General features: G+C 38.5%; 1 protein-coding gene across 3 annotated transcripts in view; it reads right to left on the reverse strand.

Annotated features, from left to right (window-relative positions):
• The window catches only part of GAREM1 (GRB2 associated regulator of MAPK1 subtype 1), a 215,004-nt gene that overhangs the window by 137,616 nt on the left and 49,797 nt on the right, over window positions 1-27,591 (reverse strand). For 2 of the 3 annotated variants that reach the window (XM_068563338.1, XM_068563337.1), the window contains exon 2: window positions 10,767-10,907. The exons of the other annotated variant lie outside the window; for it this stretch is intronic. In XM_068563338.1, coding sequence (XP_068419439.1) covers window positions 10,767-10,907 — 141 coding nt within the window. The remainder of the gene's footprint in view (window positions 1-10,766; window positions 10,908-27,591) is intronic. 3 annotated transcript variants of the gene reach the window in all.

Below are 27,591 nucleotides of genomic sequence, written 5' to 3' on the forward strand. Positions count from 1 at the left end.
GAGAGCATGCTCTTATAGTTGAATGGATGTCAGCCCTCAGAAGGGCCCTGATTAGACGACAGTCTGCACCCACCTGGAGGACACCTCTGACACATCCCGGCTGGTGGTGAAATAACAGCTCTAGTTGAGAAAAAATAACCTGACTGATGGGGGCTGGAAAGGAGGCACTCGGGTCTTCAGAGACCCAGTGAAAGCAGGTTGGAAAGGGGAAGCAGCTTTGGCAGGGACAGTGGGGATGGCATCAATAAGACTTGGCACACAATTACTTTCAGGGGCAAAGAGGAAAGGGCATGAGGTGATGGAGGGCTGAAATTCCCTCCCTGGGTGACTGGCTTCATTACTACAAGTAAGAAAGCTGGGGTGATGAAATGGTGTGAAGGGCTGTATGGAAAGACACAGCTGCCACTGGGTATTAAGCTCATGGGATGCAAATGACACGAGGCGAGACATGGACTATTTCAAACACTGATGCGCCCTCTGCATTTCATTTACCTACAACGATTTTTAACGTCTAGAAGATAAAAGCTTTGTGTTTCTTGCTGGTCTCACACTCACTCACTGGCTTGACTCACTCTTAGGGACAAACCCCATGATGTTCTGTAAACCAGTCCTAACAGGTTGGAGGCCTTGGTAATGTATACCTTCCAGAAAAGCACACATGCGAGTGTCTGAATCATCTATCCTCTTGCCCTAAATGTCAGAAAAGTTCGCATGGTACACGTGGTCTGTCGTTTTCCTGTGGACAAGTCCTCCTGACAACTACGCAGCTGGGTAAGCGGTTTAACAGAAGACCAGCACACCACTACCCTGGAGGGTGAGTCATAAAGGTAAGTGATTCCAATTCTAAGAAATGGAGGGAAGTGACTTCAGGAAGACTTACCGGCATTGCGATCAGTTTTGGAACATAGAAGTCTGTTTTCTGCAAAGAAAAAAAAACTCAAAGCAATCCCTAAAAGCTGAAAGGGAACATTTTAAAAGGTCACACCACCTCTCGTAGGTACAAATCCAACATGGAAATCAAATTATGAAGTGAGACGAACCCATCCCCACCCATGTTATAAACACCCCATTAACAGTGTGGTTACAGGCAGCTTGTTCAAACTTTCCGCCTGATGTTAATCACATTATCTCATAGGTTAAATTAGACTCAAGCTGGAGTTATCCCTTTCAAGTACCAACTTTCCATTCAGTACTGACAGAGAAGTAGAAAAAAAAATTAGAAAACAACAGCCTTGGAGTTTTGAACCCCAAACACCATCCCTGTTTTCGTACCAGAGTTTTTGTTTTATGTTTTGGATCCTAGAGTTTCTGTTGTAGATGCAGTGTGTGATTTTCAAGGATTCTGAGAGTAAACAGGCCAAAATGTGAAAACAGCAATCGAGGGATTCTCAAATTTTTATGAACGTTGTTTTACCAGCGTTTATAGATCCAGAAAAGCCACACAGGTGCAGTGGTTAAGAATCGGCCTGCCAAGGCAGGGGACACGGGTTCAAGCCCTGGTCCAGGAAGATCCCACATGCCGTGGAGCAACTAAGCCCATGCGCCACAACTACTGAGCCTGCGCTCTAGAGCCCACGTGCCGCAACTACTGAAGCCCGCGCGCCTAGAGCCCGTGATCCACAACAAGAGAAGCCACTGCAATAAGCCTGCGCACCGCAACAAAGAGTAGCCCCCGCTCGCCGCAACTAGAGAAAGCCTGCGTGGAGCAACGAAGACCCAACACAGCCATACATACATAAAAGTTTTTAAATGTTTAAAAAAAAGAAAAGCCACAGTGTGACACCAAATAACTTTCCCTGTATTTACTCATATTCCCCCTTTCCATTTCTCCCATAAAGCTCTTATTTTAAGGAGAAACTAATAAAAAAGAATTTCCTTTCTTTCCAAATCATACACACACACACCTCCTTCCCTCTTTATACTTAAATCACTACCACCAACTGGGTCAGCCCCTGGGAACCGGCCCGGCTGGAAGCAATCAAGTCTCCATAGGTAGCTGCTAAGCTGGGATGGTTGCACCATGTGGTGAAAACAGAATCATTTCTTTCTGAGTTCACCTTTCACTGGGCTATTTCCACACTTGACACTGGAACAGAACAACTTACTAAGACTATAAGTAGGATTCAAGGATTGAGGCAGAAGTGGTTTTGGTAAGAATACCACTGAAGAGTTATACACGACAATTAACTTTGCTGTTGGTTGCCGTCAGAGTCAATTTTTTTCCTTATTACAAAAATTTTCAAAACATACAGAAAATGAATACTGTACCATCTACCCTTCACCTAGACTGAACAACTTTAACAGCCTGCCCAATATTTGTCTATGTTGATCTGTTTGTTTTTGAAGTATTTTATAAATGAGAATCATATTCCCCTCCCCTAAATAATTCAGTTATGTCTCTAAAAAATAAGGATGTTTTCCTTCAAAACTGTAATACTAGTATCATACCTAACAATACTTAACAAAATCAAGATAATTCCCTAGAATCATCTCATCATGAATATCATTCATATTCAAATTTCCTTGGGGGTATTATACTTAAGCATTTAGAAGTGAAACTAGAAATCTATACCAAAGGCTGGCGACAGTCCTCCAGTCATTCTTCCATCAAAGGTAGATGCTTACATAAGTTCTTTACCTTTGTTTTGAGTTTAAACATCTGGGTGAATACCCAAATGTGAAAGATACAATTCACCCGACCTCTGACCACAAACACTATGTTACAGTAGCTACACCAACTACATCATGAAACAAAGAAGTAGAGAGGGAGAGGGTAACAACGCCCCTGGTGGAAATCAATGGCAGAGACAATTTCCCAGACACCAGGCTATTACGTTACTTAATTAGTTTCCCCCCTTTTCTCTTCTGAGTCATCCCCCCGGCTGAGAAAGATGCTTCCGACTCCATTATTCTTAAAAAATGAATATTAGAAGCCTTTCACTCCTATGTCCTCTCCCTCAGCTTTTCTTTACTACACTGACACACACAGTTGATCTGTGTTGCTGTCTCACCTTCCATTCATTTTTAATCCCCTGGTGAAGTCTAATTTTCCTGCCATTTATTCACCGAATCTGTCCTTTTGACTATCACCAGTTTCCTCAGTTGCACTTAAAAGACCTTCTCCCCCGGCCTCCAGACTTGGATAGGAAGGCCCCCAGGTTCCCACAGCATCCTCTCGATCTCCCACAGGCTCTCCTGGAAGCTCTTCTGTCTTTGCTCCTTCCTGTAATTTACTTAGAAATGGGAATGTCACCTGTACGCAGATGACTTATGAATCTGGAAAAGGTCAAGAGAAATATATGTTTCCTTAGTTTTCCCCTAGAGTCAGATTACAAGTGGGGAGCTGTGCGTGAAAGGAAAGAAAAGCAAAAGCTTTACTCAATTCACCAGCAAATTCTAACAGATCTCTCTTCTCTGTGATGGTTAGAATGTCTTCCTTGTGCGAAGTGCCTTCTAGCACTTTCCAGAGAATTGTGGTGAGGGAATCAGGTTCTGGAGCTGCATATCCTGGGTTCAAATCACACCTATTAGCTGTGTAATATTACAAGATCCTTAACATCTTTGAACCTCGGTTTGCACTTGTGCACAAATTCAGATAATAACAGAACCTGCCTCATGAGTTTGTTGTGAAAGCTACATGAAGAAGTACAAGTAAAATGCTGAGTTAACAAGAGAATACTAAGCACTACATATATCTGAGTTATTGCTATCTGTGACCTAAAGATTCAATTATGAAAAATGGTTATTTCTTAGATAGCTAATATTTATTACTGGCAAAACTGGTTGGGATAATGTTCCTTGGCATACTATATTGGTCCTGAGGACTTTCTAAAAGACCATTTGGTTACTTTCCATTTTATCACATAAGCTTTATCCCATGTAATAGAGAAAGTACACAAGATGTTCTACAAAAGTAGTTACTTTTGTAAACAGATGATGATTCACGCTAATTAAACTCACAACCCAGGAGAATAAAATTAGCTTGTTTCGATATTTCCTTTTGTTCAGTAATTACAATTCAAGGTTATATTAGAATACCACATTACTATAATTTTGCCCGAGAGACAGACACTGCACAGCCTACATTTTTAAAAGCAGGTACTGCTGATATAAATGCAGGTGCTTGCTGAGAAGGGCCTTGCAGATTTCATAAGCAATTCTAACCAACCTTGGGCTCCACTGTTACCTATTTCTGTACATACTGTAGCTAGGAGGGCAGTACTGAGATCATTTTAGCTTGTTAAAGATTCACCAGATTTGCAGGAGGATGAGAATTTAAAAATAGAAGCCAAACGTGGCTGGAGTTTATCTCAGATGCTTATATTCAAGTAGCAATCTGTTCGGTGATGATGACACCATGCACGCCGTCAAACGATTTAAATTTTCCTAAACCCGGTCGGAATTCCACTACTTCCCCAAGTGGTGGATCACGGGTACAGGCACCTCTCCTTCTGATTCATTTGATTTCTCAGAGCTGTGTCTCTAGAGAGAGCTTTTTCTGGTTTTCACGACAGAGGTGATAACGAGGAGGTAACATTATTTAGTACTCATCTCGTGATGGGGACAGTGTTGAGTCAGTTACACAAATTAGATCTCAGAGAATCTTCACGACATTTTCTAAGGTAAAACTTCATTTTATAGGTTGGAAACTTGGAGCTTAAAAGGGCAAATAAAATTCCAGAGGCAACGGCGTATCCAGCTTTTTGTGGAGCCTGAAGTTTATATTAGTTTTAAAGGACAAAATGTCAAATTGTGAATACCAAATTAGGTTTAAGGCCCTAGAAGGGTTCAGCAATAAACCCTGAGACACATGCTTTAGTGTAAGCGATATGCGCGAGCTTCACCACTCTGAGCTGCAGAGACACAAGGAATTTGATGAACAGAAACGTGAATTGTAAAATGGAAATCGTTCATCTTTACCAACTGTTGGCTCTAATTAAGTTGCACTAGGTTCCCTTTTCTAATTTTTAAAAATAGATTTTGTTTGTTTGTTTGTTTGTTTAACAAGTCAGGAAGCGTGCAGGGTGAGTTAGCAGTGTCTGATGCAGTGCCAGGCAGGAATTTAGATGGTCTGAGTACACGGAATGCAGAAAAATTCCGAATTCTGTGTTGTACATTCCTTAGGAAATCTTTGCCCTTTCGGTAGCACCAAGAAGTTAGAGTTTAGATAGAACTGATCTATGATACCTTTTGACTAAAAGTTGTCTGAAAGCTGCATTTTTCTAAACACTATGCCAATTCTTCTTGAGTCGTTTCCCTGCTGTTAGCAAAATATGTGATGCTGATGCTGACTGAACACATTCTCTCTCTCGGAATCAATTGTTTGTTAAACCAAGAAAATTCCTTTTATCCCAAATAAAAAAATTATTTTGTCAGAATGAGTGAAGTCTTTATTTTTTTTCTCAAAGCACATCTAGTAATTTCAGAATTCAGAGTAAGGCGATTCTTATTACCACCACATCAGAGTATAATTCTGATAAGGACTTCATAAGTCATATTTCTCTTTTCTGAAAATTTTATGAAATTATTTCTTTTCACATGAGGAATTTCATGAAAATCTCTGATAAAAAATATGGGAAAGGCACTCTGAATTGTGATTTTCTAAAAATGCTGAGTTTCACAACTTTCCAGAATATATGTGAATAGAGCTGTGTACGACTGCCTAGGCCGTGCACTGCACAACTCCAAGAGGCACCATTTACAGAGACCACAAAGTAAGGAGCGTTGCCTGGAATAGGACAGTGCAGTGGCCCTGATGAAAACGGTACACTAACTGAGAATGGTTGCTACCTATACCAGAAAATAAGGAAAAGGGGGCATGTCATAAAGATAGATGGGCCAGCTTGTACCCAAATGGCAAAATATGAGACAATCTGAGCATCAAAATAAACAAGGACAGGAAGATATTTCGACCCCCTTCCTGAAGGAAGAATCCATAATTTCATGCTGATAATAAAAGGTAACTAACTGAACAATGGGAGGGAAGGAACAGCTCTTCCTTACAGTAGAATGACAACACATATAAGAAGGAATGATGGAGTTAAGTTAGAAATGCACTGTTTTGCCACCTTCAAAGTAAAAATTGAATCAGACAGGAAACATCAATAGCTGCTCAACAAAAGAAGGGGTGGAGTTAGAGAAGGAATAAGATACCTACAGAATCTCATAGAACCTTCTTTCAAATCTCCCAGTAACACAAAGCATGGTAATTATACAGCAGAGAAATCAGACAACACCTTAACCAAGTGATCAACATCAATGTCACCAATAAGGGGCAAAGGGACATCCCATGTCTCTAGATGTGATTCCCTGAGGAGGACACAACCAGCCCAAAGTGCATAATCTCGATCTAATCATGAACAGCCTGGGGAACCCAAATTGAGGGCTACTCTATAAAACAACTTGCCTATATTCTTCAAAAATGTCATAGGGACTTCCCTCGTGGTGCAGTGGTTAAGAATCCGTCTGCCAATGCAGGGGACACGGGTTCGAGCCCTGGTCCGGAAGATCCCACACGCTGCAGAGCAACTAAGCCCGTGTGCCACAACTACTGAGCATGAGCTCTAGAGCCCGCGAGCCACAACCACTGAGCCCGTGTGCCACAACTACTGAAGCCCGCGCACCTAGAGCCTGTGCTCCACAAGAGAAGCCACCGCAATGAGAAGCCCGCGTGCCACGACGAAGAGTAGCCCCCACCCGCAGCAACTAGAGAAAGCCCGTGCACAGCAACGAAGACCCAACGCAGCCAAAAAAAAAAAAAAAGTCATAAAACACATAAGGAAGGAAGGATAAGGGGAAGGATGAGGAACTTTCCCAGATTAAAGGAGACTAAAGAGACATGATAGGGAAATACAATAAGGGGTCCCAGACTAGATGCTGTCCTAGAGGGAAAAAATATTATTGGGACAAGTGACAAAACTGGAACATGGACCGTAGATTAGATAAAAGTATTAAATGTCCTGAATTTGCTAACAGTACTGTGGTTACATAAGAAGATATCCTTGTTCTTAAGAAATACATAATGAAGTCTAAGGGGGATGTGTGCTGTCTGCTCTCCAATGATTCGGGATAAATAAATAATATGGGCGTGTGTGTGTGTGTGTGTGTGTGTGTGTGTGCAGAGAAAGAAATGGAGAAAAAGAATACAACAAACATGGCAAGTGATGGTAAAAATGGGTAAATAGTATAAAGGAATATATCATACGATTGCAGCCTCAAAGTAAAAAGTTTAAAACAACAACAAAAAAAACCCAGCAGCCAAAACAACATTGAGGGGATCAGTATTCAGCCTGCTTTAATGAGCAGAAAAGTAATTCAACTTGTAATCTGTACTTCAAAATAAACAGTTAAATCTTTAGAAACATTTTACTGCTATCATTACCATAATCACCACCATTAACACTATGGAGCACCTGGAATTAGTAAGCGCTCAGAAAGGTGCCTCACTTGCATTACCTCGTTAAATCTTCACAACTAGCTGAAGAGAAAGGTACTATAGTTATCCCCACTTTACAGATGAGGAAACTAAGATTCAGAGAGGTTTAGTAACTTGCCCAAATACAGACAGTAAGTGGCAGAACCAGGAATCCAACTAGGCTGATTACAAAGCTGGTAGATTTTATTACTATGTTAAACATATTTAATTATTATTTATTAATTTTCCTCAAAGAATGAGTGATGACTCTTAACCTAAATGAAATTACAACAAATTAGTACAACATGCATGAATACGGGTTTCTTCTACGAATTAAAATTAGAACACTAATAAACCAGAGACATAAACGATATTTTTAGTCTCCACAATTTACTTTATACTCTCTTTCTTCCAAAGGCTGGACCTGATAATAAATTCTTTGAAATAAAATATCCCCTAGGATGCTCTTTGACATAATCTTATCAAATGTCTCATAAACCATAGGTTGCTTGCTATGGACTGAATGTTTACATCCTCCCAAAATCAGATGCTGAAGCCTAAATCCCCAATGTAATGGAATTTGGAGGTGCGGCCTTCAGGAAATAATTAGGTCATGAGGGTGGAGTCCTCATGAATGATATTAGTGCCCTTATAAGAACAGACTTGAGAAGGATGATTGTTCTCTCTCTCTCTCTCTCTCTAACTTGTGAGGACACAGCAAGAAAATGACCATCTGCAAACCAGAAAATTGGGTTCTCACCAGACACCGGATCTACTGGCACCTTGATCTTGGACTTCTCAAGAAATAAATTTCTTTTGTTTATGATCTATCCAGTCTATGGTATCTTGTTATAGCAGCTTGAACTGACTAAGACAGTTCTATTTCAAGTTTTTCTTCCTTTAATATATTTTCTTTCTTTTCATGTAAAGTGGTATAGTCTTAGTGTTCATGTTTCCTTTTAGTCTTGGGACCTCAATTTTACTTAAAAAAAAAAAAAGTATCATTTGCAATACACGGCCTGGGGTTTCCCAATTAAGTGTACTATCATTCTCCCTGCAGATAAAGAGTAAGCTGTTGAACATACCATATCTTTTATCCCGGTGGAAGGTGAATGTCTATTTAAAAAAATGTTCAGAACAATAAAACATTTGCAAATATTTGCAAGTGTTTAGGGAAATCTTATCATCTGGCACTGTGAATGCCCATTCCAGAATAAAGGATTCCCAGCCTTGGCTGCATAATTTAACTACATACAAGAGGAGCTATTAAAATCCTAATGCTCAGCCCACACTCAAAACCAATTACCAGAACCTTGGACATGGGAACTGGGCATCAGTCATTTTGAAAGCTCCCCAGGTGATTCCAATGTACAGCCAAGTTTGAGATCCCTAGGTGAAGCACCTGCAGCCATAAAGAACTGTATCTTTTGTGTACAGATCCTAAGGACTCACAAAGGTTTTTAGAATTGGTCTCACTTGTTAAGGAAGTGTACAGTGCAGCTGGCAAGTGAAGATGTGTGTGCTTGTAGGAAAAGGTAACTGAACGAAGCCTGAGGACGTGTGTTAAATGAATGTGATACACGGTAAGTACATCGAAGACCATATGGCGACAGTCGGGGGTACATGCACCCTCCTGACGCAATGACAGGCTCTGATAAAAGCATGGCCAAGGAAGGCAACTCCGGCCGGGGAATGGTGTAAATGGAAAAGTACTCAGGATATCCAGGACACAGTGAGGTGACTAATCTAGCTAGAGTGGAAGGCTCACTCTTCAGAGTAGAAAAGGTAAGTTTGAAGAAATGCACTAGAACCAGCCCCTACGAGGGCTCTGAGCAGTAAGTCAAAGAGACTGGTGGCATACGGAGTCTCCAAAGAGATCTGAGTAACTGATCAAATGACAGCATGCATTTGGGATGAACGACGTCACGGAGCAATGGGTTTGGGGGAAAGACTAAAACTCAATCTACTAAAAGAAGAACACAGCAGATTAGGTAAAATCATACATTTGAATCACAATCTTACACCTTCCTTCTCGGTTTTCCACAAGGGACAGAATTTGGGTTCTGCTAAAACTAGCATGGATCTCACCTGTTGTGGGACCACTGGCAGGAGAGACTGGGCAGGTGGAGGGTCTGTCTCATTCTCTGCCCCTTTGGCCTGGCTCCCAATCTCACAGTCATAATACTTTCTGTAGCTATATGTTCCTCCTTTTTCTATGAAGTCTACTCCTACAGCTGGGCAAGAGAATTCCAGGACAGGGTTTCAGGCAAGAGAAATTCTTTCTTATAATTTTTCTGGAATAAGAAGGATTTTGAGAAGTTTAGTGATCTCTAGGTCATATCTAGCAATGAAGACTCCTAGGAATAAAAGGGGGACCAAACCATTCATTCATCCAAAAAATATTTACTGAACACGTACCATTTGCTGCTGTTCTAGACAGTGGGGATAGAGCAAGGTCTCTTTTCCAAACAGACAACCCTCTGGGCAATGTAGAGGAGTCACTCAAAAACATGACGGCAGTCTAGGGCTATACAATTTATAGCTAATCCATTACAGTGTCCTGCTAGAGACTTTCGAAAAATTAACAAGAGTAGAGAAAAAGTCAAGATCCTTCACATAATGAACTATAAGCACCAGAAGAAAGTATAGGAAATATATATACATAACGTTTTTTAAAAACTGCATTTGTAAGCCGCCACTATTGAAAGTGGATTCAAGCTACTAGATGTACCATAAACTCCTAGAACAGTTCTGGTACTTAGAAAGCCCTTAATAAAAATTAGTTAAATGACACCGTTACACTGAATGGAGTTCCAACAGAGGCAAGAAGGTTGCTATTACCCTGATTTAACTAAGCAGTGAGGTCACCTCTGCTGCCTGTATTCTAAACGCTTCCTTGCAAAGAGGGACATGTTCAGGTATCTGACCTTTCAATCCAATACTCTTAAAACCAGACCACAATGCTTGTTTGTGAAATGGTATCTTGTGAAACCATGACATCACAAATCGTGCTCAGGTTTATTCAGATACTGGTGTTCAGAGGCTGGCTACGCATATGGACTGTCATTCCAGAGATGATCTTTGTGTCTGTACCAATTTCATTTTATAAATATCTAATAAGAATCTGTGCTTAAGAATCCACGCTTAACTACATGCATTAATTAGAAATGCCTATGACAAAATGAATCTGAGCTTTCACTGATAAAATAATCAAAGTGTTTCGTTCATCTTTTTCTAAGTCATTATACCCTCTAGTTTACAGACAATTCCTATTTTCTCACTGTGGAGGAGAAAATTAGCATATTCAAGTACCCTTCATTAGCTGTTTCTTGTCTCTTGAAAGGAGTTTTACCTGCATAATGTACCGGAATCTCTATCTTTGGCCCAATGACATAGTGCCCCTCCTCCAAGCTATGGGCAGTGATGGTGGTCCACTGACGGCACGAATGAATCAGAAGGTAGTCATTTTCCCGCAGCCCTTCTATGCATTCTCCTAGAAAATAAATTTTATATAAGAAACTTAGAATTAGCATCTGTTTACTCCATTCTCTGCAATAAAATTTCGTTAGTTAAAACTTCACTAATGGAGAAGTTGATAGTTCATCCCAAGATGAGATAAAGTTCACTTTTGAGTTACCAATAAAAAAAGGCATTTCATACCAAGTTGACAACTGTACACAGGGTTCCATAAAAATGTTTCCCACTTATTTGCAAAGAGATTTTCAAATACCTCATTCTATCTTAATGATTATATTTCAATGATAATAAAACAAACATTTATTAAGTGCCAACAGTACATTGGACACTAATTAAATACTTTGCATATATTATTTCAATGTAATACAGTAACATTATGAGGTAGGTATTGTTCCTTCTTTACAGGTAAGAAAAATTAAGGTTCAGAATGCTAAGTGTAGTCTAAGCTCACAGATTTAATAAGCAGAAAAGTGCGGATTCAGGACTATGTCAGAAGGATTCCAAAGCTATGTTCTTTTTTGGCCATGCCTTGCAGCTTGCGGGATCCTAGTTCCCCAACCAGGGATGGAACCTGGGTCCTCGGCAGTGAAAGTGCAGAGTCCCAACCACTGGACTGCCAGGGAATTCCCCCAAAGCTTATGCTCTTAATCACTACAACATAACTACCAAAAATAAATAATAAATTTATCTCTCTGTTGAAACAGTACTTGAGATTAAATGCCTATATCTCCTTTCAAATTTTATATGTTTTAGTATGGTACTGGTACAAAAATGGACACATAGATCAATGGAACAGAATAGAAAGCCCAGAAATAAACCCATGCACTTATGGTCAATTAATCTACAACAAAGGAGGCAAGAATATACAATACAGAAAAGACAGTCTCTACAACAAGTGTTGCTGGGAAAACTGGACAGCTACATGTAAAAGAATAAAATTAGAACATTTTCTAACACCATATACGAAAACAAACTCAAAATGGATTAGAGACCTAAATGTAAGACCATATACTCTCAAACTCCTAGAGAAAAACATAGGCAGAATACTTTTGACATAAATTGCAGCAATATTTTTTTGGATCCGTTTCCTAGACTAACGGAAATAAAAGCAAAAATAAACAAATGGGACCTAATCAAACTCAAAAGCTTTTACACAGCAAAGGAAGCCATAAAGAAAACGAAAAGACAACCTACAGAATAGGAAAAAATATTCACAAAAAATGTGACTGACAAGGGATTAATTTCAAAAATATACAAACAGCTCACACAGCTCAACATCAAAAAAACAAACAACCCAATCAAAAAATGGGCAGAAGATCAAAATAGACATTTCTCCAAAGAAGACATACAGATGGCCAACAGGCACATGAAAAGATGCTCAACATCACTAATTATTAGAGAAATGCAAATCAAAACTACAATGAAGTATCACCTCATACCAATCAGAATGGCCATCATGAAACGGTCTACAAATAATAAATGCTGGAGAGGGTGTGGAGAAAATGGAGCCCTCCTACACCGTTGGTGGGAATGTAAATTGATACAGCCACTATGGAGAACAGTATGGAGCTTACTTTAAAAACTGAAAATAGAGTTACCATATGATCCAGCAATCCCATTCCTGGGCTTGTATCAGGAAATGATGAAAACTCTAATTTGAAAAGATACACGCACCCCAATGTTCACTGCAGCACTGTTTAAAATAGCCAAGACATAGAAGCAACCTAAATGTCCATCAACAGAGGAATGGATAAAGAAACTGTGGTCCATATATACAATGGAACATTACTGAGCCATAAAAAAGAATGAAATAATGCCATTTGCAGCAACATGGATGGACCTAGAGATTATAATACTGAGTGAAGTAAGTCAGAGATAGAGATTATAATACTGAGTGAAGTAAGTCAGAGAAAGACAACTATCGTATGATATCACTCACACGTGGAATCTAAAAATATGATACAAATGAACTTATTTCCAAAACAGAAAGAGACTCACAGACATAGAAAACAAACTTATGGTTACCAAAGAGAAAAGGTGAGGGGGAGGGATAAATTAGGAGTCTGGGATCAACAGATACACACTACTATATATAAAGTAGAAAAACAGCACAGGGAACAATATTCAACATCTTGTAATAACCTATAATGGAAAAGAATCTGAAAAAGAATATATATGTAACTGAATACATGTAACTGTAACTACATATACATGTAATATATACATATATGTAATTGTAACTACACCTGAAACTAACACAACATTGTAAATCAACTATACTTCAATAAAAAAATAAAATAAAATGTTATGTTTTGCCAGTTCTCTCTGGCCTCCTACCAAATTTCCCAATCAATTGAAAATAATGAAGCTTTATAGCATACACATGAAATTATTTTTTTCATTTTAATATTTTCTAAAGTAACTTTTCAGCATTTGAGCCAATAAACTATTTCAAAAGAGAAATCCATTCCCTGAAACTTAAAAAATGTTCCCTTTTTTTTTCTTAGGTGCTGAAATAATCCATCCCATTAATCCTGGTTTAGTAATTTTAAATGCTAAAAAAACAAACAAAACAATAAAACAAAAAAACAACAACTTGAAAAGACTAATTCCTTTATACAGAAAACAATATGCTTTCCTTATTTTTGACATTTATTATATCTCAATAATTAAAAGAATTATTATTGATTTCACTGTGTGTTCTGAAATGGCATTTATAGACTTCTCAAAAATTCTTAAAAGTGTCAGAACTTTTTCAATAAATAAAGTAGAGGAGGCTGTAACGATCAACTTGGTTACCACAGCCATAAATTTTGGGAGGAACAAGTTTCATAAAGACACCACCAGGGGATCACTGGTACTCATGAGCCCTTTGCATCCTCTCTTTGTATGTAATATCTTTGAAAAGAAAAACAAACAGGTTATTATTTCAGGCTAATAGGAAGCTTTATATCAACATGATTGTTTGACTTAACCATAATAACTTGTAGCAGTTTTTTTTTGGTTATGATTCACCTTTAACTTGGAAAAGTGGCAAAGATTGCTAGACATCCAGTAATACCTCACTCACTCCTTGTCCTCAGTAACAGTCCTCTTATATTAGCTGGGCACATGGCTGCCCAGAATACAGAATACTGTTCCCAGGACCCATAACAAGCAGGTGTAACACAGTAACTAGGTTATAGCCAATGGGAATGTAGTGCAAGTAGTATATGTAACTTCCAAGATATACATATAGATTTAAAATCTTTAATATACCAGAAAATTAACTGACTGTAGTTTATAATTCAATGCTTTTAGTATATTCACAGAGCTGTGCAATCATCACTAGTGTTGATTTACAGAACATTTCTATCACGCCAAAAGAAACCTCAAACCCATTAACAATTATTCCCTACTCCCCACCCCAGACTTAGGCAACCACTAATCTACTTTCTGTATCTATAAATTTGCCTATTCTGAAAATTTCATATGAATGGAGGTATAAAATATTTGAACTTTTCTGTCTGCCTTCTTTCATTTAGCATGTTTTCAAGGTTCATCTATGTTGTAGCATGCATCAGTACTTCATTTTAATGGCCAAATAATATCTGATTATATGGATATACTACGTTTTATTTGTCCAATCATCAGAGGATGGACAGTTGGACTGTTTACAATCTTGGCAGTTATTGAATACTGCTGATTTGAACATCAGTATACAAGTTTTTGTATGGACATATGTTTTCATTTCTCTCAGATATATACCTGGGGTAGAACTGCTGGGTCATATGGTAACTCTATATTTAACTTTCTGAGAACTCCCTGATTTTTTCCAAATTGGCTACACCATTTTACATTCCCACTAGCAATGAATGAGAGTTCCAGGGACTCCACATACTCTAACACTTGCTATTATCCATCTTTTAAACTATAGGCATTTTAGTGGGTGTGAAGTGTGTCTCACTGTGGTTTTGACTTGTATTTACCTAATGATTAGTGATGTTGAGCATCTTTTCATGTGCTTGTTGGCCATTCGTGTATCTTTTTTCGAGAAATGTTTATTCAAATCCTTTGCCCAATTTTATTTTATTTTATTTATTTATTTTTTAAAACATCTTTATTGAAGTATAATTGCTTCACAGTGGTGTGTTAGTTTCTGCTTTGTAACAAAGTGAATCAGCTACACATATACACACGTTCCCATATCTCCTCCCTCCCATTTGCCCAATTTTAAATTTGGTTGCTTGTCTTTAATGCCGAGTTGTAAGAGTCTTTTTTTTTTTTTTTTTTTTTACATTCTGGATACAAGTTCCTCATCAGACATACGATTTGAAAATATTTTCTCACATTACATGAACTATACTTTCACTCTGTTGATAGTGTCCTTTGAGCCACAAAATTTTTTAATTTTGATGAAGTCAAATTTATTTTTAATTTTGTGCTTTGCGTGTTATATGTGAAAAATTTCTGCATAACCCATGCATCATGAAGATTTAAAATGTTTTATAAAACATTTTATAGCTTTTAGCTCTTATATTTAGGTTTATGATCCATTTTGAATTAACTTTTGTGCAGGCTGTAAGTAGGGGTCCAACTTTGTTCTTTTTCATGTGGCTATCCAGTTATCCAAGCACCAGTTGATAAGACTACTCTTTCTTCATTGAACTGTCTTGCCTCCCTGTCAAAAACCAATTGACCATAAATGTAAGGGTTTATTTCTGGTTTCCCAATACTATTCCATTGCCCTATACATCTATCTTTATGCTAGAACCACACTGTCTTAATTACTGTAGCTTTGTAATAAGTTTTGAAATTGGGAAATGTGAGTCTTCCCACTTTGTTCAAGACTCTTGTGGTTTTGCTGGGTCCCTTGCATTTCTATGTAAATTTTAGGATCGGCTTACCAGTTCTTGTCTCAAAAGCTAGGATTGTGATAGGGATTGTGTTCAATCTATAGATCAATTTGGGGAGAACTCTCTGTCATCTTAACAGTATTAATGTTTCTGATCCATGAACATAGGATGTCTTCCCATTTATTTAAATCTTTATTTCAGTGATGTTTTATAGTTTTTAGTGTGCAAGTCTTACACTGTTTTTGTTAAATTTATTCCTATGCATTTTATTCTTTTGATGGTATTACAAATAGAATTATTTTAAAATTTCATTTTTGGAGTGTTCATTGCTAGCGTAGAGAAACAATTGATTTTTGCATACTGATATTATATCTTGAAATCTTGCTGAACTTGTTAGTTCTAATAGTTTCTTTGGTAGATTCCTTAGGATTTTCTATATACAAGTTCATATCATCTGTAAATAGATATAGTTATACTTTTTCCTTTCCAACCTGGATGCCATTTTTTCCCCTCTTTTCTTGCCTAATACCTCTGGCTAGAATCTCCAGTACCACACTGAACATTAAGTGGCAACCAAGATGTATCTTTGGAGGGAATGTGCCTTTCTTTTCCCTCTTTATTTTTCCTGATGGATGAAATATGGAGGTGATTATTAGAACTGGAGTGGTAGTGACCATCTCAGACCTTGAAGGGAACTTAGGGCTGAAATTGAGTGCATGACATAGCAACTGAAAAACAACAACAACAATAACAAAAACAGGCCCCTGTCACCTTGGGCAACACCCCAACCTGAACTTTTGGTCTTTGGGTCTCTGTGACGTGCAGCCAAACTCAAGCCTAAAATGATACAGGAGTATTAAAATAAATTAAGAATTGTGGTGCCTGCATTATACAATAAAAATATGTAAACTAGTTTCAAAACAGAAAATAATTTTTATTTTTCATCTTTAAGAAACCGATTGTATTAAAGATGCCTATCTAAGGAAGTACTGTCTAAGCCTAGCTCCCGGTTGTAAAATCTGAACAACGGCTGGTATCTAATGATTTTTTACTTCAAAATAATCCCCCGGAGTTTGCAGGAAACAGCATTCATCAATATTATGCTTTTGATAATTTCTTTCAAGCTTCCTAACTGGTTTGTGGGTACAGAGACTGTATTACTTTTACTAACTCAAGTTTACTTCATAAAGACCAGCACATTACTCAAAAATTGCTAAAAATATTGTCACACATTTAATAGAACTCTTACTTGTACCTAATTACAGATAAGAGTTAAATGTTAACTTACATTTGGATAGTTAAATTCACGTATATTATGAGCTTTGGCTCTAAGTTATCTATGAATCTAAGTCAGGGGTATGGCTCTAAATGGGGTAATATCAAGTATTCCTAATGCAGAGAGAAAAATAGTAAGTGTTCTTGTATTAATGGCAAAAAGAAATCTTAAAAACAGTGAAACAGCTTTCCTAGAATTTCCTAGAATTTACAATCAACAGAAGAATTTAGTGTCAAGTACCTCAGTGATACCACTTGCTGAGTGCCAGAGAAAGGAAAAGTCACTCCACAGCCTGTGGGTGAAGCATCCATTTGACCAATTACTAAGAATCAAGACCCAGTAACTAACCTTCAACTCCTCCCCTTGTATCTCACTTTGGCCATGAACCTGCAGCACAGAAATTCTAGTGTAACCCATTATTAAGAGGTCCCTGTTTTCTGAAAATGAGTAAGAATGTCAAAGAAAGCAACTGAAGCCCCCAGGATATTTTTATTCTTGTAGAATATTCTGATTAAGTGAAGCCAAATATCTGCTGTCATAGCATGCTGACTAATCTAAAAGTGATGTCTAGTTCTTCTATTGACTAAAAGTATCTAAAGTTTAGAAAGATGAAACAAATGCTAAGAACTATTAAATCTGCACCCGTCTTTACTTTGAGTGCACAGACATGAAACAACGAGGAACCCTGTCACCTCAACCAGATCATCACCTCTTCAGGCCCAACATCATTTCTATTTCTCCTCTCGTTTGCATTCCACAAGACCACCGGGTGTAGAACAGGTATATAATAAGCGCTTTCTGAATGAACAATCTTAGGTAGAAATGGGTGAGCATTCACATTAAATAAGTCTAAGTATAAATTAAGCACTAAGGTCTTATTCAATATTTAAGCCCCTCGAGGAAAGCAGAGTATTTAGAAAGGCTGTTTTTTCAAGTATCTCCTACTGATCTCTTCCCGCCCTAAACAAACATCCACAAATCTACACTAAGATCCCTTCTTTAGATGAATACTCTGTTCAAAGGCCCAAAAACTGCAACCTTGGGTTCTAAGCAAGTGAAAGAGTTTTTACATTTTACGGTTTACTGTGAAATCCCAACCAGAAGAGAAAGAAATAGAGATGAATTTAGACAAAACACTAAATGGTAAGGGAGTCAAAGAACTTCATGGTGAAACCTAAGCAAAAAGGAATGTATAAAACAAAAGAGAAAGATGTTTAAAAAAGAGAGAGATTAAGGATATATCATTACCTCTTTTCAAATGAACCCTGGGACAAAGGACTCCCTTTTCAACAGTAGATTTACCAGGAATAATAGGCTTCTGCTGTAGGAAACAGAAGTATGCCTACTTAAGTCAAATCTGAAATTTTCTGCTCTGAAATACTATACTGTACCTAATATTTAAAAGATAAGAATTCTATGTCAAGTGATTTTTAGAAAAACAGGTGAGCAATTGCAGTATCAGTATTTCTACAAACACTGACAATATACTAAATCTCTTAGTACAGTGCCTGCCACATACCATGGAATCACATTTCTGGCAGGCGAGGAAGGGGGCTCAGATTCACAAGAGGAAAATTACACTTTGCCAATCCATTAAAAGACAGAATATAGACATTCCTCTCTCCATAAGTCTGATACAGCCCGTGTGTTCTCCAGTGTTGGACAGTGAACATAAGATGATGCATTTGGTTGGTGCAACATGTGTTATTTATCACATGGTGCGAGGCAATGTTATACCATAAAATCACGCAGAGACCAAGCATCGAAACATGCAGGCATCACCCCAGCCTCCTCCAGACACCAAGCTCTGAAAAGGGAGGGCAGGCACAGGCCAAATCACCAGGCACATTCCTAGGATCCCTCCTCCTTGCCCTGCCCCCAGCTCTTTGCTTTCACTAGTTCAAATGAATGTATGATGATTCCACATGTTAGGTGGAAGGCAGTTTGGGATCTCAATAGCCTAAGAGTTGGAGCCAGACTTAGGTTTGAATTGAGATTCTAATATTTATTAACTACATGACTCTGGGCAAATTATTTAACATCTTTGAGCCTCAGAATTCTCACATTTAAAATGATGGTGATAATACTGTAAGGAAGTTGGGATGAGCGGATGAGGATAAACATAAAGGATCAGGATAGTATTGTACAGATAGAAGCCTCATGAAAAATATGACTTTGACTTATTTCCTTCCTCAATTAGTTCCCTTTCTCTTACCAGCTGGACTCAGGTACACAACAGTTTCTTTCTCCAATGAGAAAATGCTCTGATAATTAATGTGCAATGATTTGCACTGTATGCTTCACATCAACTATTAAAATAAAGGGATGATTTTCACCAGGTGTAAATGTCATGTTAAATCCAACAATTTGGGACTTCCCTGGTGGCGTACTGGTTAAGAATCTGCCTGCCAATGCAGGGGACACGGGTTCGATCCCTGGTTCAGGAAGATCCCACATGCCGCAGAGCAACTAAGCCCATGCGCCACAACTACTGAGCCTGTGCTCTAGAGCCACAAGCCACAACTACTGAGCCTGCATGCCACAACTACTGAAGTCCACTTGCCTAGAGCCCGTGCTCCGCAACAAGAGAAGCCACCGCAATGAGAAGCTCACACACCGCAACAGAGAGTAGCCCCCACTTGCTGCAACTAGAGAAAGCCTGCACGAAGCAACAAAGACCCAATGCAGCCAAAAATAAAATAAATTAAAAATAAATAAATAAATACACTTTTTAAAAAAAGAACATAAATTATAAAAAAAAAAAATCCAACAATTTTATTTCAAGAGGATAAACTGAGCCATGAGTCAAACTTATAGGATTTTCACTGTCATTTTTAGTTTCAAATGTGGTTTAGAGTCCCTTGAGCTTTATTATGCGACAAATAAAATATAAAGTACTGAAGAATCACACTAAAAAAAATGATTTACTGCTATAAAAGTTACATGAGGGCTTCCCTGGTGGCGCAGTGGTTGAGAATCTGCCTGCCAATGCAGGGGACCCGGGTTCAAGCCCTGGTCTGGGAAGATCCCACATGCCGCGGAGCAACTAGGCCCGTGAGCCACAATTACTGAGCCTGCGCGTCTGGAGCCTGTGCTCCGCAACAAGAGAGGCCGCGATAGTGAGAGGCCCGCACACCGCGATGAAGAGTGGCCCCCGCTTGCCACAACTAGAGAAAGCCCTCGCACAGAAACGAAGACCCAACACAGCCAAAAATAAATAAATAAATAAATAAAAGTTACATGAAAAGATACATTCTTAGTAAAATATTTGAATTATATATGACAGTTTTTAGAATTTTTCTCCCATTAAGTTGATTTCCAAAAATCCTGCATGGCCTTCAAAAGAAAACCAAACAAGATTTTGAAAAAAAGAAACAAAGACTCACACATATGCCATTGTTGAAAATCTAATGATGTTTCCAGTGTCAACACACAAAACCACTGAATTAAAAAAAAAATTTTCTGAACACATAAAAGAGGGGTAACATGAAAAATACAGATGCCAAGTAACACCTGGATTTCTATTTTTCCAGGTGGGTTGCCCTGAAGGCAGAAGCTAGACAACGCTTTACCTCTACGACTTCAAAATACATGTAATAAAGAAGTTCAGGGACTTCCCTGGCGGTCCAGTGGTTAAGACTCCGTGCTCCCAATGTTGGGTGTACGGGTTTGATCTCTGGTGGGGGAACTAAGATCCCGCATGCCACACAGCGCAGCCAAAAAATTTTAAAAATTTAAAAAATAAAATAAATAAAACTGAAAAAAAGAAGTTCAACATGAAAGAACACCATATTAAAATACTAGAAATAAACAGTCAGAAACTTAAAAAAAAAAAAATCAGATCACCAAATTTTAAAGACAAGTCTATAAAGATATCGTAGGCCTAAAAGAAGTACATAATGTCTCTGATAAGTGGGGTGTAACTTCCTAAAATAGAACTGGAAAACAAAACAAACCAAAAAAAAAAAAAATCCTTTCTTTCTAAAAATCTAAAAAAGTAACCACCCCACCCCCCCAGCAAAACCAGGAGTTTACAGATATTGATGGTAAGATATCATCAATTAATTTGGTTAGTTACATCACCTAGCCAACTATTGATATATTGTTTACAGATAAATTATTAGTACAATTTTCTGAGGCAAATGTAACGAAAAAAATCACTTTGACATTTATTCCTCTGTATACAGGGTTATTTCCTAAATGTGTAATCTGAGACATGGAATATTTGGCTGGCTTGAGGAAAGGCAAAATACAGTTCCAAGAGTTCTCAAGCGTATTATGTACGCATATACTTTTTAAAATTAGAAATCTATTTTAACTGATCAAAATTATGTTGGAAATTATACATAAAGGTCACTATTAGTGAAGTTTAAATTATGTTAAATTTAAATAACATCTGAAAGGGTTTCGCAAACACTGACAAATAAGGGAAAGCGCAGTCTGGCTCAATTAATGAAGGGGCTCCACCCACCAAGATCCATCATTGAGTCACTATGTGAATGTGACCAAATCACTCCGAATGTTCTAAGCTTGCCGAGCTAGATAGCAGAGAGTTGGAATATAGTTAATAATATATAAATATATTTAATTTTTTTCAGACAAGGGCAAAGCTAATTAAAGAAATTTACCTGAATGATGTGGATATAATAAAAATGAATACGGAAAACTTTCTACCCCATCCCATTCTCTCTTCCACCTCTAAGAAATAAAGAAATCATTTTATAAATTATCCAGGGGACCAGTGTCCAGAATGTTATTCCATTAACTTAATAAAAAGAGAGATTATTTTCTTCCATTTCAAAATTTATTTTTCTTCTAGATGCAAGAGAAATACTAGGTAGAGGGTCTAAATAAAACCAAGGAGACTGAAATAGAACAATCACACACATATAAAACTGACAGCCTGCGTTCTTTCCCCCCAAGTCAGACAGTCAAAACGAGATACTTTCTGCTTAGCGTGCTTACAGATTGCACTGGTGGGACTCTCTGATATCCATGTCTGATCAACTGCTCTTTGTTGCTGTGTTCTAGAAACATCCACCAGCCCGTCCCACACATTTATTTCTATTCTAGGTCCCACTCCCACCTCTGCTATGGGATAGCCACATACTGCTCTTTTGCTTATTTTCTACATGTGAAATGGAGATAACAGACCCACTCCAATGGATAACATGAGAAACATCTTTTGACAGCAGGATATAACATCGCCGAGAACTAAGTCAATAAAGGGAAATGGAACAGAAACTACATCCTGAAATCACTTTCAGCATGATGATACGTTAACAACATGAAGAGGGTGAGTCCTTCCCTATCTCCCTGCAAAGCCTGGAACCTAGATGAAGAATCACAATAAGATAGAACCAGTAAGACTGGGCGCAGGGTTTTAAAAGAGAAAAGGGGAAAAGAAATAGGATTCTCCTTAATTTAATGCAGTCGTGGCTATTAGGGCAACAGATGGAAAATACACTAAGTTGAGAGATGGTAACACTGCAACTCTGAAGACCAGTAACCAGCATTAATAGAGAGAAATGCAGCGAGGGACAGTGTATCAGTTTTCTATTGCTGCATAACAAACTACCACAAACTTAGCAGCTTATACATGGGTCAGAAATCTGGCACGGCATGGCTGAGTTCTCTGCTCAGGCTGAAATCAAGATGCTGGCTGGCTGGGTGCTCATCTGAAGCTCAGGGTGCTCTTCTAAACTCATTCTTTTTGTCGGAAGAATTCAGTTACAGTTGTTTTCTTCTTGCTGGAGGACTACTTACTCTGGACTCTTAAAGGCTGCTCTCAAGTCCTTGCCCTGTGGCCCCCTCCCTATCTTAGGTACAAGAACCTGGCTTATGTTGAATCCCTCTCATGCTTTGAGTATCTCTGACCTCCTCTTCTGTAACCAGCCAGAGAAAACTATCTGTTTTGAAGGGCTTGCCTGATTAGGTTGGGCCCACTAAGGATAATCTCTCTATCTCAAAGTCAATTGATTAGGGACCCTAATTACATCTGCAAAATTCCCTTTGCCATATAACATAACATAATCTGGTATAACACCAGGGGATGGCCATCAAGGGGGTCACCTTAGAATTCTGCCTCCCACAGAGAGTGATACAGGAAGAAAGCTGGTCATTCCAGCACACAGCAGATACAGAATTTAAGTCAAGAGTATTATGGGTAAACTTTATGTCTCTTCCAAAGAGGCTTTATGGGTAAAAGTAATCACAATCAATTTATACTTTGAGACATTAGGATACGAAAACTGCTGTTACCTTGCCCAAGCTGAGTGGAACAGTCAAATAAGAGTGCAGCTCTGCTTAACGTTTAACACCTCAAGTAGGCCAAAAGAACACAGTTCACTTAAGATTCTGGAGACAAACAGAATCTAACGATCAGATAAATTTAATTGAGAAATGAATGCAGCTAAAACTTATTAGTCTGTATTTAAAAATAAAGTTTAAAATAATTTCCAACAATTTCACTTGGCTTTTTAAAATTAATTGGATATAATAATCAGAACTTTTAAGTAGTTTCAAAATTATTACTCTATATGTGATGCTTAGGTCCCAAGGTTTCTTTGCTACGTTCCTTTGATTGTACTTTTAAACCCTAGAATAGAGAGGGAAAGAACATTTTTTTCTGGAAAGCAAGTACAGGCCATTGACATGGAGAGAAACGTGCCTACCACTTGAACTCCATTCATCTGTACCTCCTTGAATGCATCCGACTACTGCTGGGCACTGGCTCCAAAGGACTCCTCTGCTTTTTGGATTTCATGATGCTGACCCTGAACTGCCACCCTGGCTGGGATTAAACCACCACCTCACTCATCTGTTCCAAGGACCACCAGGAAACCACACACCTTCTGGGAGGTTTGTAAAGAGTACTTTCCATTTAGATTGTAAAGAATGGAATCCAAAGCTGGATGCAAGAGAGCTACACAGCATTTAACTGCATTGGTTCAATACACAGGAACGTTTTCTGCCTTGGAGCTGTCTTCACTACAGAGAATCCCCAGATTAGTCCCACTTACGCTGACGCTGGAGTTCCCTCCCCAGTATTTCTACTGCATGGACCTGCATGGACCTATGTAGAGAAATATTTATAAATATTTCTGGGGAGATACAGCAAGGGCATGAAGTTCTACCCAGAGTCCTTCAGATAAAGGGCGATTATGAATATAGTTTGAGCTATATTCAGCTTTGCCAATTCATTACTTTGCACTGATATCAGTTGCACTTAGAATTACACGCAACTGTCAGGCACAGGCCAATCCTGAGCTCCAGGTCTATATATCCAATTGTCATCTGGTTATCACCAGCTGAACGCCCCATGAGAACCTGACAACTTGACGTATCTCAGAATGATGGTCTTTTCTCCAAGAGCCCTGGCTCCTCCCATCTCTGTGTGGGGTAGCTCTACCCTCCCAGTCAACCAAGCAGTCACTGCCAATGGTACCTCTTCCCTCATCACCTACATCCAACTCCTCACCAAATCGCATGGGTGCCTATTGATCCAGAGGCAACAGAATGCAGTCATTACGGGTGTGGACTCTAGAAACAGCTTGCTTCAGTTCACATCCCCAAACTGCCACTTGCGGGCTGTGTAACTCTGCAAGTTATTTACTGTCTCTGTACTTCAGTCTTCTCAGCTGGAAAATGTAGATGATGATGATGATAAGAATAATAGTGTCTACTTCACAGGGCTGTTGTAAGGATTACATGATTAGTGAATATAAAGCGTTTACACCAGGCACCTGGTACAAGGTGAGCCCTCAATAAATCTCAGCTAATATTATTGTTGTCATTATTCTAGCTCAGTCTCTCTGGGCTCCATGCCTTTCTACACATCCCCTCTGCTCTCACTTAATGCAGGCTCCCAACAGCTCTCAGCAGGAATATTGTGAGGGTGTTTCCGTCTAGATTGTGGCATCCCTCTAACCTAGCTTCCATTTTGCTGCAATTAGAGTCTTTCAAATACAAATCTACTTTCACTATTACTTTGCTTAGAAATCTTCAATGGCTCTTCACTGTTAAGAGAAAAAAGTCCAAAATCCATGGAGTACCGCATGGAACCCTTCCTGACCTGGCTACAGCAATCACACTGGGAAGGTCTGAGGCATAAGAGGGCCAAAGAAGGGCCCATAGATGGAGACTAGCACAGCCCTGTGTGCTATCTATCTCGGGTGTCCATGGGCTTTTCTCACGCTCATCCTGTTGCCTAGAATGCCCTTCCCCCACAGTTGTTCAAGCTAGAAATTTCAGAGTCTAACACTGCCTTCTCTGTCATCTTTGCGAGACATCAGTTCTTCCTTTCTTCGAATGTCTCCTTAATGCCTAGGATAGTCTCAATTCCATACAAGACTTTCCCATGCTAGGTGCAGCTTACCTTCCCAGCAAGTCATCCTCCGGCATGTGATACAAACAGAACTAGCTGGGGTTCTCTGAAGTAGTTTCCTTAAGGAATCTGCTTCTCCTACATGCTTCCTTCGGCCTAGGATGGTCTACTATCCTTTCTCCATCTGGTAAAACCCCATTCTTGGTGAAGTCCTCACTGGTGCATCCCTTCCATTTTCCATCCCACGGACGGAACTGTTTCCTTTTCTTACTCTCCTGGCACTCTGTATGCATCCTTCCCGGGGTCCTTCTAGCTGTAATGACGTTTCACATTTGTGGACCTGGCTTTCTGTGCTAGGCTGGGAGCTCAAGGTCTTGGCAGCCCAAGTACTTAATACTAAGTCTCAATTTACATTTGGGGAATAAACTCCTGTATAATTGGCGTTCTGCAGTCATTTTTCACTCTTTAAATTCAGAATGAGAGTCTCACCATGTGATAACTATTTCTTACAGAATGGAATCTGGGATTGTGCTACTATATTATCTAAAACTCAAACAAAGCGTTATCAATCCCTGGCATAGATTGTTAGGAGAAAGTTAATGTAAAAAGGTGGGCTCATCATATGAGGCAACTTTTTTTTTTTTTTTAATTCTGAATGGAGCAGAATTTTAAATTTAATTATTAAATTAATTTAAAAATTAAATTTTAATATATAAATTTGGAATCACAGAATTTCAGAGCTAGAAGGAAGCTTGGAGAACTTAAACACCACCTGCCTTCATTTTATATTTGAAGAAATGGACACAAGGTTCCCAGTCAGTTAGTGGCAACTGAAGACTTCCTGTTTCTTAGTCTTAAACCATGCAATCCCATTAAGCCAGATGAAAAGGAAAACTAAACGGCCTGTTCTATAAATGATTTACCCAGATTTCACACGAGCACATATGCAGTTCACCTAAACTGTATCTCTCAGTATAGTTTCAGAGCAAACCCAGCCCAGATGAATATTGTGAAGAACAGAAAAGACAAACAGCTGCTTCTGAAGTCTGAGTGCAAAGTTTGAATCCTGACCCAATACTAGCTGCGTGATCCCAGTTAAGTCACAATAATCTCGGAAGCAGTTTTCTAAGTGAAATGCAAAGAACAGCACCTCTTTCATAAATTGTCGTGAGGATTAAATGAGGACGTTGATGAGTGCACTCTGTGAATCACAAATGCCACATAATTGCCAGGTATTAATAAAATAAAATATAAGGTAAGGTATTAGTTTACACTGTATTTTTTTTTTTTTAGTGTTAAAGAGTATCCTTTTATTTTTTTTTTAAACATCTTCAATGGAGTATAATTGCTTTACAATGGTGTGTTAGTTTCTGCTGTATAACAAAGTGAATCAGCTATATCTATACATATATCCCCATATCCCCTCCCTCTTGCATCTCCCTCCCACCCTCCCTATACACTGTATTTTTTTTAAGCATTGAAAACTAGTCACTAGTTAATTGTTCTGTTTATCCTTATATCTTTCTCTCTCTTTCTTTTTTACTCCAGCACTTGTTGTGCTCATTAGAATTGCACTAGATCCTAAGTAAGGGAAAGAAAAGGAAGGGAGGTATTACTTGAATACACAAAAATTCAGGTTTTCCTTAGGCTCTATTACAGTGACAAAATACAAATCTCTCTTTAAAATAGGGTCACGAGTATATCATCAGCCTACAACTGTATAACACAGATTGCTACTTACCCATATATTCAGACAGGCTACAGGCCTCACACAAGCTCAGTATCAGGGAAGCACAGAATCTTCAAGTTGCAAGGGGCACTGGGGGTCATCTAAACCCATTTTTAAAGCATATTTAAGTGAGAAACCTAACTAGAAAAGAAGTCACAAATCACTATACTATTTTATACTTCAACACACAAGTTAATTATTTCATAGGTTATACCTGACTATAGATTATAGATGTGTATTAATAGATGGAACTACATTTGAATGTCCCACAGCAGTACTTTCATATGCTACAATCTATGATAACATTAAACTTGAGATAGGTAGCTTATGACACTGAAATATTATTAAAAATTTTGAGTTCTTTCTCCCTTTACTTATGATTATAAACTAAGATACCAGAATGGGACCAAAGTCAAGGTCAAAAGAAACAGGAAATAATCAGGGATGCATCCCAGGCTACAAATCAGTATTGCATGAATTTGGTTAACATAAAGCAGTTTACCAGGGCCTGATACATTTCAAATCAACACGGAA

Source organism: Eschrichtius robustus, chromosome 14 (genome assembly GCF_028021215.1).
Source record: "Eschrichtius robustus isolate mEscRob2 chromosome 14, mEscRob2.pri, whole genome shotgun sequence".
NCBI lineage: Eukaryota > Metazoa > Chordata > Mammalia > Artiodactyla > Eschrichtiidae > Eschrichtius > Eschrichtius robustus.